Source organism: Phacochoerus africanus, chromosome 15, assembly GCF_016906955.1.
Source record: "Phacochoerus africanus isolate WHEZ1 chromosome 15, ROS_Pafr_v1, whole genome shotgun sequence".
NCBI lineage: Eukaryota > Metazoa > Chordata > Mammalia > Artiodactyla > Suidae > Phacochoerus > Phacochoerus africanus.
The window spans coordinates 40434340-40449741 of NC_062558.1; the positions used below are offsets into that span (position 1 = coordinate 40434340).

At 44.6% G+C, this 15402-nt stretch overlaps 1 protein-coding gene across 3 annotated transcripts; it reads left to right on the top strand.

Moving 5' to 3' along the window:
• The first annotated feature begins 1035 nt into the window (after positions 1-1035).
• On the top strand, positions 1036-15402 carry SIRT4 (sirtuin 4). 3 transcript variants are annotated; one of them, XR_007132172.1, is made up of 5 exons: positions 1036-1088; positions 5736-6233; positions 8790-9084; positions 9211-9423; positions 14975-15402. XR_007132172.1 is itself a non-coding variant. In XM_047760287.1 (4 exons), the coding sequence occupies exons 2-4, from the start codon at positions 5737-5739 to the stop codon at positions 9361-9363; spliced, it is 945 nt and encodes a 314-aa protein (XP_047616243.1). In that variant the 5' UTR covers positions 1046-1088; position 5736; the 3' UTR covers positions 9364-9541. The 3 variants fall into 3 exon arrangements, 1 of the variants encoding a protein (XP_047616243.1); XR_007132171.1 differs by having other exon boundaries at positions 1046-1088; positions 9211-9509; XM_047760287.1 differs by lacking the exon at positions 14975-15402 and having other exon boundaries at positions 1046-1088; positions 9211-9541.

Below are 15402 nucleotides of genomic sequence, written 5' to 3' on the forward strand. Positions count from 1 at the left end.
CTAGGCTGGCAGCTGCAGCTCCAATTCAAGCCCTAGCCCAGGAACTTCCTTATGCCACAGGTGTGGGACTAGAAAGGAAAAAAACATGACATAAAAGGTCTGTTTGATGCTGATGGGTAATTAATTTTTTTTTCACATCCATAACTGCCAGGGTGGTGGTGGGGAAATACTAGCAATCCGATTAATTTAAAGTAATTTACTTTGATCCAATCAAGAACTTTGTCACTAATTTGTGGTGTGGTCGAGTCATGAGAAATAAAAAAACTAGGATCATCCAAAGAATTTCTTAGCCCTTGAGAATGTGTTTTTTTTGTTTTGTTTTGTTTTGTTTTGTTTTGGGCTTTCTGTCTTTTTAGGGCTAAACCCACAGGCATATGGAGGTTCCCAGGCTAGGGGTCCAGTCGGAGCTGTAACCACCGGCCTATATCACAGCCCCAGCAACATGGGATCCGAGCTGCATCTGCGACCTACACCACAGCTCACGGCAACACTGGATCCCTAGCCCTCAGAACGAGGACAGGGATCAAACCTGTGTCCTCACACACGGATGCTGGCCAGGTTTGTTAACTGCTGAGCCATGGAAACTCCAAGAAAGTCTTGATTGGTGGCTCATTACACTCTGTCAGAATCTATCAAGGGAAATTGTGATTCACCAGCTGTTTTGGGTAACTTCATCCTCCATGGATGACTTCCCAGTGGCCCTGAAAAGAAAAAAAAAAAATCTAGATCCAGTATTAAAGCTTCTAGCTTAAGAGAGAATGAATTCCTAAGTTATTGCTATTTGGATGTACTACATTGCACTCAGGACAGTAGCATCCAAGCTCTTAACCACTTCTCAAACAGATGATAGGCTTGTTGGCTTTTTGGAAAAGCACACTTTGCAAACGAAGGTTGGAAACGTCTGACCATAATGGGCCGACAGAGGCGCTATGGGACAATCTGGGGCCCTCAAATGGGAAGCCCATAGGATTGTGGGACTTGTAGTTTTTTTTTGCATCATTTCAGCTTCATGCACTACATTTCCCAAAATGCAAATATAGTCAGTCAGTCCCACTGCCGGGTGTGGAGTGTCCCTTAAACTGTGAAAGGTAAGTGTGTTCTGTTCAGACTGCAGGTTTCTAAAAATTGTGGATTTCTCGTAAGGGATACCATTTCTCTTCTTTGCCCTTTGGTGGGAACTGGGAGACAGCAGCTGTTCCAACAGAGCGTTTTCAAAGGGGTTTCCCAAGTCCTTTGGTCTCAGGAACCCAGATTATGTATTTGTCTAGCTGTTCACGTGTTGCTGTGGTGTGTCAAGGAGAAATCAGAGTCCTGATCCCAGGTTTGGAAAGCTCAGCATGAAATAATGTTTACATATGGGGTACACGTCACTAGAGAATTTCTGCATTTGACCATGCAATATGTCAAAGCCTTGTTTTCACAACTAGAAAAGCTGGAGTAGATATTCCCTTGTGGCACAGCGGGTTAAGGATCCAGCCTTGTCACTGCAGTGGCTCAGGTTGCTGCTGTGGTGCAGGAACTTCCACATGCTGCAGGCATGGCAAAAAGAAAAAGAAAAAAAGAAAGAAAGAAAGACAAAAAGGCAAAGCAGGAGTTCCCATCGTGGCTCAGTGGTTAACGAATCCGACTATGAACCATGAGGTTGTGGGTTTGATCCTTGGCCTAGCTTAGTGGGTTAAGGATCCGGTGTTGCCGTGAGCTGTGGTGTAGGTTGCAGACGCGGCTCGGATCTGGCGTTGCTGTGGCTGTGGTGTAGGCCGGTGGCCGTAGCTCTGATTAGACCCCTAGCCTGGGAAGCTCCATATGCTGCAGGTGCGGTCCTAAAAGGACAAAAAGACAAAAAAATAAAAAAATAAAATAAAATGGGAAGTAGGTTTATGGGACACACAGTTCCCCCAAGGGGTGTTATTAACTAAAAATATAAATGTATTCCTCTGATAGAGGCATCTTTAGATGTCACAAGTGGATTAACACTGAGCTATTAACGGTCTTAAAAGATACTGGGGTAGGCCATTAACCTTTTGAAGTTTATAAGATTCATTGCTGACCAGCCAGGTGTTACTGGGAGAGACAGAATAGGCCTAATGTTATGCTAGAATTGTGCTTTATCAATTTTTTTTTGCTTTTTAGGGCCACACGTGCGGCATATGGATGTTCCCAGGCTAGGGGTCGAATTGGAGCTGTAGCTGTCAGGTCTATGCCACAGCCACAGCAATGCCATATACTTAACCCACTAAGCAAGGCCAGGGATCGAACCTCCATCCTCATGAATACTAGTCAGATTCGTTACTGATGAGCCACAATAGGAATTCCTGTTTTATCAGTTTTTTACTTTACCTTTCTCCTATTTTTTATTTATTTTTAATTTTTAGAAAATGTTATGGCCACACTCAAGGCATATGGAAGTTCCCAGGCCAGGGACTGAGTCCCAGCCACAGCTGTGATCCATGCACAGCTGCAGCAATGCTGGATCCTTTAACCCACTGCACTGGGCTGGCAATCGAACCAACACCTCTGCAGTGATCCAAGTCACTGCAGTTGGATTCTTAACCCATGGCACCATGGTGGGAACTCTGACCTTCCTCTTTTTTAAAGTAGACTTTATTTTTTAGAGACCCCCCCTCTTTTTCTTTAGGAAACCAAGATATACAGTTTCCCTTGGATGCAGAAAGCCTTGGCAGATTTGCCAGCCATAGTTAATTTCCATCTGATGGCTACTGCATAGACGAGCTCTGGCTGTAGGTTCTTAAGAGAGTAGGAAGATAAAATTGGCTTGAGTGTCGTGAAATGATCTAGTATGGGGGACAAAGTTTTATTTTGTAAGTATTAGAAATTCTTGGAGTTCCCATTGTGGCACAGTGGAAACAAGTCCAACTAGGAGCCATGAGGTTACAGGTTCGATCCCTGGCCTCAACCAGTGGGTTAAGGATCTGGTGTTGCCATGAGCTGTGTTGTAGGTCGCAGACAAGGCTCAGATCCTGCGTTGCTGTGGCTGTGGCGTAGGCCAGCAGCTGTAGCTCTGATTTGACCCCTAGCCTTGGAACCTCCATATGCCATGGGTGCAGCCCTAAAAAGCAAAAAAGAGAAAGAAATTCTTGACCAGAAGAAATTACTAAAAAGATAATAAAAATGTAAGAGTTCTCTTGTGGCTCAGTGGGTTAAGGATTCAGCATTGGCACTGCAGCGGCTTGGGTGGATTCTGTGGCATGGGTTTGATCCCTGGCCAGGAAACTTCCACATGCTATAGGCAGGGACAAAAAAAAAAAAAGATATAAAGAGGTAAGTTTGTTGTTTCAGGTTGGACTTCATAGGACCCAGGAAGGTGAATTGAAATAGGTTTGTATCAGTGAGGGCCAGTTGTGAAATATTTGGGATTTTTTTTTTTTTTTTTTAATTTTAGGTCTACACCAGCAGCATATGGAAGTTCCTAGGCCAGGGATGAATCAGAGCTGTAGCTGCTGGCCTGTGCCACAGTCACAGTAATGCCAGATCCAAGCCACGTCTGCGACCTACACCACAGCTCACCGCCTTGCGGGATCCTTAACCCACTGAGCGAGGCCAGGGATTGAACCTGTGTCCTCATGGATGCTAGTCAGATTTATTTCTGCTAAGCCACAACAGGAACTCCAATATTTGGGAATTTACTAGCCAAATTGGTAGCCTGAAAATGGCCATGATGGGATTATTTTCTTTTATCTGTTTTTGATGGGGAGGGTAGATGGAACTCAGTTTACCAGCACATCCATGGCAAAAGTCAGTTTTTCCTCTCAGCCTGGAGCCCTAGTGTTCAGTACATTCTTGAGTTATTAGATCCTGAGCTAGCTCACACCCTTACACATTTTACCAAAGATTTGGATTACGAATACACTCTGGGGGTGTGGCAGGGGTGGGGAAGGGGCTGTACTTTTACAATGAAAGATATTCTTGTTTATTTTGGGGTCATCCTGTAAGATACTGAAGTCATTGATTAATTCACTATCAGTATGTCCTCATGGGTTCTAGTCGGTTCGTTGCCGCTGATCCATGACGGGAACTCCCAAATATTATATTTTTGAAGTTTATTTGAATCAGGATCCAAATAGGACCCATAATTGGTATGTCTTTAAATCTCTTTTGATCTTCTTTTATATCTCTTTATCTCCATCTCTTGCAGTTTTTTTATTTAAAAAAAAATATTTGGCTGTATCTGTGGCATATGGAAGTTCCTGGGCCAGGGATCAAACCTGTGCCACAGCAGCAACCCCTGCAGCTGCTGCAGTGACAATGTGGGATCCTTAACCCACTGAACCACCAGGGAACTTCTTTTGCAATTTATTTGTTGAAGAAACTGATTTGTCCATCCTGTAGATTTTCCCATAGACTTTGCTGATTGACAAATGGTATCATCTAACACATTGCTTTGGCCACTACACCACAGCTCACGGCAATGCCAGATCTTTAACCCACTGAGCAAGGCCAGGGATCGGACCTGCATGCGCACGGATACTAGTTGGATTTGTTTCCATTGTGCCACAACGGGAACTTCTGCTAGTCAAGTTCTTTACCCACTAAACCACAGAGGGAACTCCTCATTAATTTTTATAGTTGAATAATATTCCATTTTATGGATAGACTACATTTTGTTTATCCAGCTGTCAGTGTTTTTTTTATTATTTTATTTATTATTTAAAAAAAAATTTTTTTTGCTTTTTAGGGCCACACCCGCAGCATATAGAGGTTCCCAGGCTAGGGGTCTGATCAGAGCTACAGCTGCCGGCCTACACCACAGCCACAGCAATGCAGTATCCGAGCCATGTTGTGACCTACACCACACCTCATGGCAATGCCGGACCCTCAACCCACTGATCAAGGCCAGGTATCGAAACTGCAACCTCCTGGCTCCTAGTTAGATTCGTTCTGACTGTCACTGTTTTTTCATTTTTTATTTTATTTTTCTGTGTGTCTTTTTGCCTTCTCTAGGGCCACTCGTGTGGCACACAGAGGTTCCCAGGCTAGGGGTCGAATCGGAGCTGTAGCCACCAGCCTATGCCAGGGCTACAGCAACTCGGGATCCGAGCCGCGTCTGTGACCTACACCACAGCTCACGGCAACACCGGATTCTTAACCCACTGAGCAAGGCCAGGGATCGAACCTGCAACCTCACGTTTCCTAGTCGGATTCATTAACCACTGCACCACGACAGGAACTCCTATCACTGGTATTTTAAAAAAATTTAAAAAAAAATTTAGATATAGCTGATATATAAGTTTTGGGGGTACAACATAGTGATTCACAATTTTTAGGGTTATAGTCCATTTGTTATTATTATAAAACATTGGCTGTATTCCCTGTGTTGTACTATATATCCTTGTAGCTTATTTATTTTATACATAGTAATTTGTACCTCTTAATCCTCTATCCCATTTGCCCTGCCCCCCTTCCCTTGATTACCTTGTTGCTTTTTTTTTGGCCACCCGGTGGCATCTGGAGTTCTGGAGCCAGGGATCAGATCCAAGATGTAGTTGTGATTACAGATGTGATAAATTCATTTGAGTAATTAAAAAAAAAAAAGATGTAGTTGTGACCTATGCAGCTGTGGTAATGACAGATCCTCAACACAGTGTGCCAGGCCAGGGATCAAACCTGAGTCCTTGGCGCTGCAGAGATGCTGCAGATCCCATTGCACCAGAGCAGGAACTCCCAGTTTACCTTTGTTTTTAAAACTGGGTCTCTCATGTGACTTTTTTTCTCTCTAGAATGAGAATGAGCTTTGGCTTAATTTTTAGGACAGCAAAAGGCCGCTGGATGGCAAAGCTCAGCCGGCAGTGCTCACGTGGATCCACTGAATTGTTTGTGCCATCAAGTCCTCCTTTGGACCCTGAGAAGGTCAAAGAGTTCCAGCGCTTTATCACCCTTTCCAAGAGACTGCTAGTGATGACTGGAGCAGGAATCTCCACTGAGTCAGGGATTCCAGACTACAGGTCAGAAAAGGTGGGACTTTATGCCCGCACAGACCGGAGGCCCATCCAGCATGGGGATTTTGTACGGAGCGCTCCAATCCGCCAACGGTACTGGGCAAGAAACTTTGTAGGCTGGCCTCAGTTCTCCTCCCACCAGCCTAATCCTGCACACTGGGCTTTGAGCAACTGGGAGAGACTGGGAAAGCTGTACTGGTTGGTGACCCAAAATGTGGATGCCTTGCACACCAAGGCGGGGAGTCAGCGCCTGACAGAACTCCACGGATGCATGCACAGGTACAGGAAAGCCTAAACAGTGGGAATGCAGACAGGTGTGCTCCGTCAGAACAGGGACATTAGCCATCCTCATAACTGTTGTCTTCGTTAGACCATCAGGAAGTGATTTGGGGGGAAGTTGTTTACTTTGGAATGGATCCCAGCAAACTCAGTGAGGGAGCAGGAAGTGAAACAGGGAAAGTAGGAAAGCCAGGGAAACGTCACATTATGAATGGGTTACTGCTTTGGGTAGCTGGGGCTCAATCCTGCCTATCTCTCTGACAGTCTAGAGCTGCTTCAGAATTGTCTCGCAGCATCAAGGGAGCCTGGGCACTTATCCACCATCTCCCATCCTTCGTTGGTCGAGGGTAACTCTGGGGGGATTAACTCCCTAACACTGCTCCTCCAGAGAAGGCTTCCATGGCCAGAGAATTCCCAAGACAGGAGAGACAGAGAATTGTGTGCAGGTGTCCTGTGAGCGACCCGAGGGAACTGTGAGCAGAGCACCAACAGCATGCGCTACACACTGTTGGGTCTCCGGTGCCTGAACCCAGGATAACCTGGACCAATAAAAATACATATAGCCAGAACGCAATAAATATTGATAAAACGAGCACGTGTAGCCTTCCCTGGCAATAACCTATAGCTAATTGGAGACTATTTCCTTATCCTTAAGTCCCAGAGGTCTTCCTCTGAGGACTGAAATCAGTCTGCCAATCGTAAAATATTTATTGTGTGCCTGCAACATGCGGCATGTTCTGGTGTGCTCCTTGCTGGTGTGGAGGGGTTAAAACCAAAATATAAAGCGTGGTCTGCCTTACATATGAGAATTTGTAATCTCTTTGCTCGGGGACCCCAAAATAATATGTCTAACAACAAACAACTCCACATGTGATTGTTAAATTGTGCGCTCCTTGATAGACATATCTTACAGGTTCAGAGACACAGAATAAAAATTGCAGTCATCAGGAACACTTTTATGAGTAAGGTGGGGCTTGAGAATAGCTCAGGTTTGACTAGGCAAAGGAGGAGAAAGAGGGCTTTCCAAAGGAAGAGAACTTGGAGTTCCCATTGTGGCTCAGTGGTAGCGAACCTGACTAGTATCCATGAGGATGAGTGTTTGATCCCTGGCCTCGTTCAGTGGGTTAAGGATCTGGCATTGCCATGAGCTGTGGTGTAGGTCACAGACTCGACTTGGATCTGGTGTTGCTGTGGCTGTGGTATAGGCTGGCGGCTGTAGCTCTGATTCAACCTCTAGCCTGGTAACTTCCATATGCCACAGGTGTAGCCCTAAAAAGAAAAAGACCAAAAAAAAAAAAAAAAAAACCAACCAACCAAACAAACAAACAAAAATGAAGGGAACTTGTAGAGCCTGCCTGGCCTCCTTGAAGACTAATAATCAGGTTGTCTGGAAAGGCTAAACCCAAATCCTGGATGCATTTGAAAATCATGCAGTGCAATTTGGGTCTGTTGTGATAGACCAAAGGGGACTGTTAGTGGTTTCTGAGCAAGAAAGCAATATGATAAAAATAGCATTTGAGGTAGTCTAGACAGGATTAGAGTAGCTTAGAGGTCAGCTGGAAGGACTCAGACGAAGATGATATCAGGGAACAAGAGAGCCAAGGATGGCTATGGGTCCATTAAAAAAATTTTTTAAAGGAGTTCCCGTTGTGGCTCAGCAGAAATGAACCTGACTAGTATCCATGAGGATGCAGGTTCAATCCCAGGCCTCGCTCAGTGGGTTAAGGATCCAGCGTTGTTGTGAGCTACAGCGTAGGTCGCAGACTTGGCTTGGATCTGGCATTGCTGTGGCTGTGGTGTAGGCCAGCAGCTGCAGCTCTAATTCAACCCCTAGCCTGGGAACCACATCGAGTGGGGCCCTAAAAAGAAGAAAAAGATTTTATCATGTCCACTCTATCCTTTCTCTCCCTGTCTCTTAAATATTTTATTTTTTTCACTATACCCATAGCATGTGGAAGTTCCTGGGCTAGGGACTGAATCTGAGCCACAGCTGCGGCAATGCTGGATCCTTAACCCACTGCACCACAGCAGGAACTCCCTCTTGAATATTTTCAATCAAATGGAAGACTTCTTTTCATTTCATGGGAAGTCTTTAATTAAAAAAAAAAAAAATTGGTGTTCTTGTTGTGGCACAGTATCAGCAGCGTCTCTGCAGTGCCAGGATCCAGGTTTGATCCCTGGCCTGGCACAGTGGGTTAAAGGATCCAGCATTACTGCAGCTGTGGCTTGGTTTCAGTCCCTGGCTGGGGAACTGACATATGCCCTGGGTGTGACTATGGGGAAGAAAAAAGAAAAAAAAAAAGTGAGCCAGCAAAAGATTTAAGCAGCAAATGTGTAGTAAGGAAACAGATGCCTGTTGTTCTGGAAGGCTGGCAGTGGAAGGAAGGTGGTAGCTAAAGGGGTCATGAGAAGGTAATCCTAAAGTGGGAAAAATGGTGGGTATCAGGAAAAGAAAGTAGTGCTGCAGGAGCTTGAAGTGGTTGGGGATGAGCCATCTTGGGCAGCTTTGTGCCTCCCCGGGGCAGGCTCTTCAGCTGGCCTCTTCTTGGGTTTCAGGGTCCTCTGCTTGGACTGTGGCGAGCAGACTCCCCGCAGGGTGCTGCAGGAGCGGTTTGAAGTCCTGAACCCCACTTGGAGCGCTGAGGCCCACGGCCTGGCTCCGGACGGTGATGTCTTTCTCACCGAGGAGCAGGTACAGAGCTTCCAGGTCCCGTCCTGCTCTCGATGTGGAGGCCCCCTGAAACCAGATGTTGTCTTCTTCGGGGACACAGTGAACCCTAACACAGTGGATTTTGTGCACAAGCGTGTAAAAGAAGCTGACTCTCTCCTGGTGGTGGGGTCATCCTTGCAGGTAACTGACTTGATGTCGGGGTGGTAACTGCCCCCTTTTGGGGGCTAGGGGGCCATGGAGAGGCTCCCTATTTGGTTTATCTCTTCCCGCATCCAGAGAACTGCCCCCTGTCCTCTCCTGCAACAGGTGTACTCCGGTTACAAGTTTATCCTCACAGCCCGGGAGAAAAAGCTGCCCATTGCAATACTGAACATTGGTCCCACACGGTCGGATAACTTGGCGTCTCTGAAATTGGATTCACGTTGTGGAGAGTTGCTGCCTTTAATAGACCCACACTGACCACAGCCTGATGTTCCTGAGATGGAAACTGAAACTTTCCCTTGAATTCTGCTGCTGAAGGTAAAAATGCCTTCTCAGATATTAGATTCCAGTTCCCACTCAACTGAGAGCACGGACAAAGGAAAGAAGGTTCTAGGCTTCTTAATGTATGTTCATTCTTAATTAAAATTAATTTTTTAAGTGCATTAAGCTTTATTGTTCAAAAGACTATGATTTTCCAATTCTAGGCACCTAGTTATTTAAGACGATGTTCCAAAATCTGCCATTGCCTTTTCCTCCATTTTTATTTTTTTAGGGCTGCACCTGTAGCATATGGAAGTTCCCAGGCTAGGGGTCGAATCTGAGCTGCAGCTGCCAGCCTACACCACAGCTCATGGCAACAACCTTTCCTGAACCCACTGAGCGAGGCCAGGGATTGAACCTGCACCCTCATGGATATTAGTCGGGTTTTTAACCCACGGAGCCACAAATGGGAATGCTTACCTTTTCCCCCATTTTTAAAAAATAACAGCTTTATTGAGATATGATTTCCAAATCATAAAGTTCACCCTTTAAAAGTGTACTTTAGGAGTTCCTGTCGTGGCGCAGTGGTTAACGAATCCGACTAGGAACCATGAGGTTGCGGGTTCGATCACTGCCCTTGCTCAGTGGGTTAACGATCCGGCGTTGCCCTGAGCTGTGGTGTAGGTTGCAGACGCGGCTCAGATCCCGCGTTGCTGTGGCTCTGGCGTAGGCCGGTGGCTACAGCTCCGATTCAACCCCTAGCCTGGGAACCTCCATATGCCGCGGGATCGGCCCAAGAAATAGCAACAACAACAACAACAAAAAGACAAAATAAATAAATAAATAAATAAATAAAAGTGTACTTTATTCTTGGAGTTCCTGTCGTGGCTCAGTGGTTTACAAACCCGACTAGCATCCATGATGATGAGGGTTCGATCCCTGGCCTTGACGAGTGGGTTAAGGATCTGGTGTTGCTGTGAGCTGTGGTGTAGTTCACAGAGCTGTGGTGTAGGCCAGGAGCTATAGCTCCGATTGGACGCCTAGCCTGGGAACCTCCATATGGCACAGGTGTGGCCCTACAAAGAAGAGAAAAAAGGTATACTTTATTCTTTAATTTTTTTCCCCTTTTTTTGGGCTGCACATGCAGCATATGGAGGTTCCCAGGCTAGAGGTCAAATAGGAGCTGTAGCTGCCAGCCTGCGCCATAGCTACAGCAACGCAGTAACCGATCTGTGTCTGTGACCTACACCACAGCTCATAGCAACGCCAGATCTTTAATCCACTCAGGGAGGCCAGGAATTGAACCCACATCCTCATGGATACTAGTCAGGCTTGTTACTGCTAAGCTACAATGGATACTCCAAGTATACTTTATTTTTAATTAATTAATTAATTAATTTTTACCTTTTAGGGCCACACCCGGGGCATATAGAGGTTTCCCGGCTAGGGGTCAAATCAGAGCAATAGCTGCCGGCCTACGCCACAGCCATAGCAACCCTGATCCAAGCCACATCTGTGACCTACACCACAGCTCATGGCAACGCTGGATCCTTAACCCACTGAGGAAGGCAAGGGTTTGAACCTGCATCCTCAAGAATGCTAGTCAGATTTGTTTCCACCGAGCCACGATGGGAACTCCAAAGTATATTTTATTATTTTAATTTTTAAAATTTTTTGTCTTTTTAGGGAACTCCTCAAGCATATTTTTTTCTTTTAAATATACTTTAAAAGTATACAATTAATGTGTTTTTTTAGCACACTCATGAAGTTGTAACTTAATCACCATTAATTCCAGAGCATTTTTATCATCCCAAGAAGAAACTCTATACGCATTAGCAGTGGTTCCCCATTCCCCACCCTCCCCAGTCCCTGGCAAGAACTAATTTTTCTACTTGCCTATTGTAGACATATAGTGTAGTATGTAGCTTTTTGTGTTTGGTTTCTCCAATTAGCATAATGTTTACAAGGTTCATCCATATGGTAGCAGGTGTCAGTATTTTAAAAAGCCTTTTTTTTTTTTTGCTTTTTAAGGCTGCACCCATGGCACATGCAAGTTACCAGGCTATGGGTCGAACTGGAGCTGCAGCTGCTGGACTACACCACAGCCACAGCAACACAGGTTCCGAGCCAAATCTGCAATGTACACCACAGCTCATGGCAACACCAGATTCTTAACCCACTGAGTGGGGCCAGGGATTGAACCCAGATCCTCATGGATACTAGTTGGATTCATTACTACAGAGCCATGATGAGAACTCCCCTTTACAGCGGGTTTTTTTTGGGGGGGTTTTATAGCATTTTTCTTTTTTCTTTTTTTTGTCTTTTTAGGGCTGCATCCTTGGCATATGGAGGTTCCCAGGCTAGGGGTCTAACTGGAGCTACAGCTGCCGGCCTGCCCCACAGCCACAGCAACACCAGATCCGAGCCGCGTCTGCAGCCTACACCACAGCTCACAGCAATGCCAGATCCTTAACCCACAGAGCGAGGCCAGGGATCAAACCCGCAACCTCATGGTTCCTAGTTGGATTCGTTTCTGCTGTGCCGCAATGGGAACTCCTTTTATAGCATTTTTAATCTATGAGTCTGACCACCTTAAAAAAATATAGCAGCTTTGGGATATAATTCAAATATACAGGTCATTCATTGATTGCATACAATTCAATAGTTTTTTTTTAAATTTTTTTAATTATTAATTTGTTTTCCACTGTACAGCATGGTGACCCAGTTACACATACATGTACACATTCTATTTTCTCACATTATCATGCTCCATCATAAGTGACTAGACAGACATAGTTCCCAGTGCTACACAGCAGGATCTCATTGCTTATCCATTCCAAAGGCAATAGTTTGTATCTATTTACCCCAAGCTCCCAGTCCCTCACATTCCCTCCCCTTCCCCCTTGGCAACCACAAGTCTATTCTCCAAGTCCATGATTTTCTTTTCTGTGGATAGGTTCATTTGTGCCCTATATTAGATTCCCTTTGTCTTTCCCTTTTTGACTTACTTCACTCAGTATGAGAGTCTCTAGTTCCATCCATGTTGCTGCAAATGGCATTATTTCATTCTTTTTTATGGCCGAGTAGTATTCCATTGTGTATATATACCACATCTTCCTAAGCCAGTCATCTGTTGATGGACATTTGGGTTGTTTCCATGTCTTGGCCATTGTGAATAGAGCTGCAATGAACATGCAGGCGCATGTGTCTTTTTTAAGGAAAGTTTTGTCCAGACATATGTCCACAAGTGGGATTGCTGGGTCATATGGTAGTTCTATGTATAGATTTCTAAGGTACCTCCATACTGTTCTCCATAGTGGTTGTACCAGCTTACATTCCCACCAACAGTGCAGGAGGGTTCCTTTTTCTCCACACTCCCCCCCCAGCATTTGCTATTTGTGGACTTATTAATGATGGCCATTCTGACTGGTGTGGGGTGGTATCTCATGGTAGTTTTGATTTACATTTCTGTAATAGTCAGGGATGTTGAGCATTTTTTCATGTGCTTGTTGGCCATCTACACATCTTCCTTAGAAAAATGTCTATTCAGGTCTTTTGCCCATTTTTCAATTGGGTTGTTGGCTTTTTGGTGTTGAGTTGTATAAGTAGCTTGTATATTCTAGAGATTAAGCCCTTGTACGTCGTATCATTTGAAACTATTTTCTCCCATTCTGTAAGTTGTCTTTTTTTTTTTTTTATGGTTTTCTTTGCTGTGCAAAAGCTTGTCAGTTTGATTGGTTTATTTTTGTTCTTATTTCTGTTGCTTTGGGAGACCAACTTGAACAAATATTCATAAGGTTGATGTCAGAGAATGTTTTGCCTATGTTCTCTTCCAGGAGTTTGATGGTGTCTCGTCTTATATCTAAGTCTTTCAGCCATTTTGAGTTTATTTTTGTGCATGGTGTGAGGGTATGTTCTAGTTTCAATGATTTGCATGCAGCTGTCCAGGTTTCCCAGCAATACTTGCTGAAAAGACTGCCTTTTTCCCATTTTATGTTCTTGCCTCCCTTGTCAAAGATTAATTGACCATAGGTGTCCGGGTTTATTTCTGGGTTCTCTGTTCTGTTCCATTGGTCTGTATATATGTTCTGCTACCAGTACCACACTGTCTTGATGACTGTGGCTTTGTAATACTGCCTGAAGTCTGGGAGAGTTATGCCTCCTGCTTGGTTTTTGTTCCTCAGAATTGCTTTGGCAATTTTGGGTCTTTTGTGGTTTCATATAAGTTTTTGGATTGTTTGTTCTAGTTCTGTGAAAAATGTCATGGGTAATTTGATAGGGATTGCACTGAATCTGTGGATTGCTTCAATTCAATAGTTTTTAATATATTCCAGAGGAGTACAGCCACTTAAAAAAAATAGACTTTTTTTTTTGGAGCAATTTGAGTTTAATGACAGAATCAAGCAGAAAGTGCAGAGAATTCCCACACACTCTGTGGCCCTGTACACTCACTCACATGGTATATATCATTTACCTACCTAAGGACATGTTGATTGATCACAACTTTTTGGCAATTATGAATAAAGCCACTATAAACATCCCTGTGTAGATGTTTGGGTAAATACCAAGGAGTGAGATTGCTGGATCCTTAATAAAAGTTTGTTTAGTTTTGTAAGAAGCTGCCACAGTATTTTCCAAAGTGGCTGTACTATTTTGCATTCCCACCAGCAATGAAAGAGAGTGCCTATAAAATCACCTTTTTTTTTTGTCTCTTTGCCTTTTCTAGGGACGCACCCTTGGCATACGGAGGTTCCCAGGCTAGGAGTTGAACTGGAGTTATAGCTGCTGGCCCACGCCAGAGCCACAGCAACACGGGATTCGAGCCACATCTGCAACCTACACCACAGCTCATGGCAACGCCGGTTCCTTAACCCACTGAGCAAGGCCAGGGATCGAACTCGCAACCTCATGGTTCCTAGTCGGATTCATTAACCACTGAGCCACGACAGGAACTCCCTAAAATCACTTTTTAAAAACCATTTTAATTGAAGTAAACTGTAAGTCCTAAGAATTGCATGTATCATGCATGTATCATGAGTGGACAGCTTGATGAAGATACAGAGCATCTAGATCAAGGGACAGAACACTACTAGTACCTAAGAAGTCCCCCTGGTACAATCACTTTTTTTTTTTTTTGTCTTTTTGCTATTTCTTGGGCCGCTCCCGTGGCATATGGAGGTTCCCAGGCTAGGGGTCCAATCGCAGCTGTAGCCACTGGCCTACACCAGAGCCACAGCAACACGGGATCTGAGCCGTGTCTGCAACCTACACCACAGCTCACGGCAACGCCGGATCGTTAACCCACTGAGCAAGGGCAGGGACCGAACCCGCAACCTCATGGTTTCTAGTCGGATTCGTTAACCACTGCGCTACGACGGGAACTCCTCACTTTTTTTTTTTAAATGGCTGTACCCAGGGCATATGGAAGTTCCTGGGCCAGGGATTGAATGCCAGCTGCAGCTGTGGCAACATCAGATCCTTAACCCATTGCGCCACAAGGGAAATCCAGTGCTACGGTTTTTTGAGTGGTAGGCTGATGTACACAATCATTTTTTACACCCCACTTTTGGCTAACTTTAGCATTAACTTGTTTCCATTTCTTTTTCAGATCCATAAGGATTCACCCTTGCTTCCTCTAAGCCATCCAGGCTCACCAAGTGTAGCCTACAGAGGGCAGCAGACCAACATCTCTGCCAGCCCACCTCTAAACCCAGCAGGTTTCAGAGCCCGAGTGAAGATCTTTAGGAAGATGAGATTTGCCCCACAGCTTCTCCTGATAGGAAAACTGCTTTCACTTCCTTTTTATCTCACCAGGCAGAAGAAATAGCCCAGGAAATATGTAGGCCAGAATGGTCTCTGGAGTGCTACCCTAGGAATCTCACTAATTGGGGGTGGGGAGGAAATGACTTAATTTATAATTCCAAGTGGTTGTCTTTAACTGAACCATTTTGATATATTTTTTAAAATAGATGAACAATAGTTTTAATGAATTTTTTATTAACAAAGGAATAAAGGAATCATTTTAAAAATACCATA

Bases quoted from the DNA above. Each gene is read 5' to 3' on its own strand.
- SIRT4 (XM_047760287.1), top strand. From the start codon at position 5,737: ATGAGAATGAGCTTTGGCTTAATTTTTAGGACAGCAAAAGGCCGCTGG. The intron at 6,234-8,789 runs GTACAGGAAAGC...CTTGGGTTTCAG, and splicing joins CTCCACGGATGCATGCACAG to GGTCCTCTGCTTGGACTGTG. The intron at 9,085-9,210 runs GTAACTGACTTG...CTCCTGCAACAG, and splicing joins TGGTGGGGTCATCCTTGCAG to GTGTACTCCGGTTACAAGTT.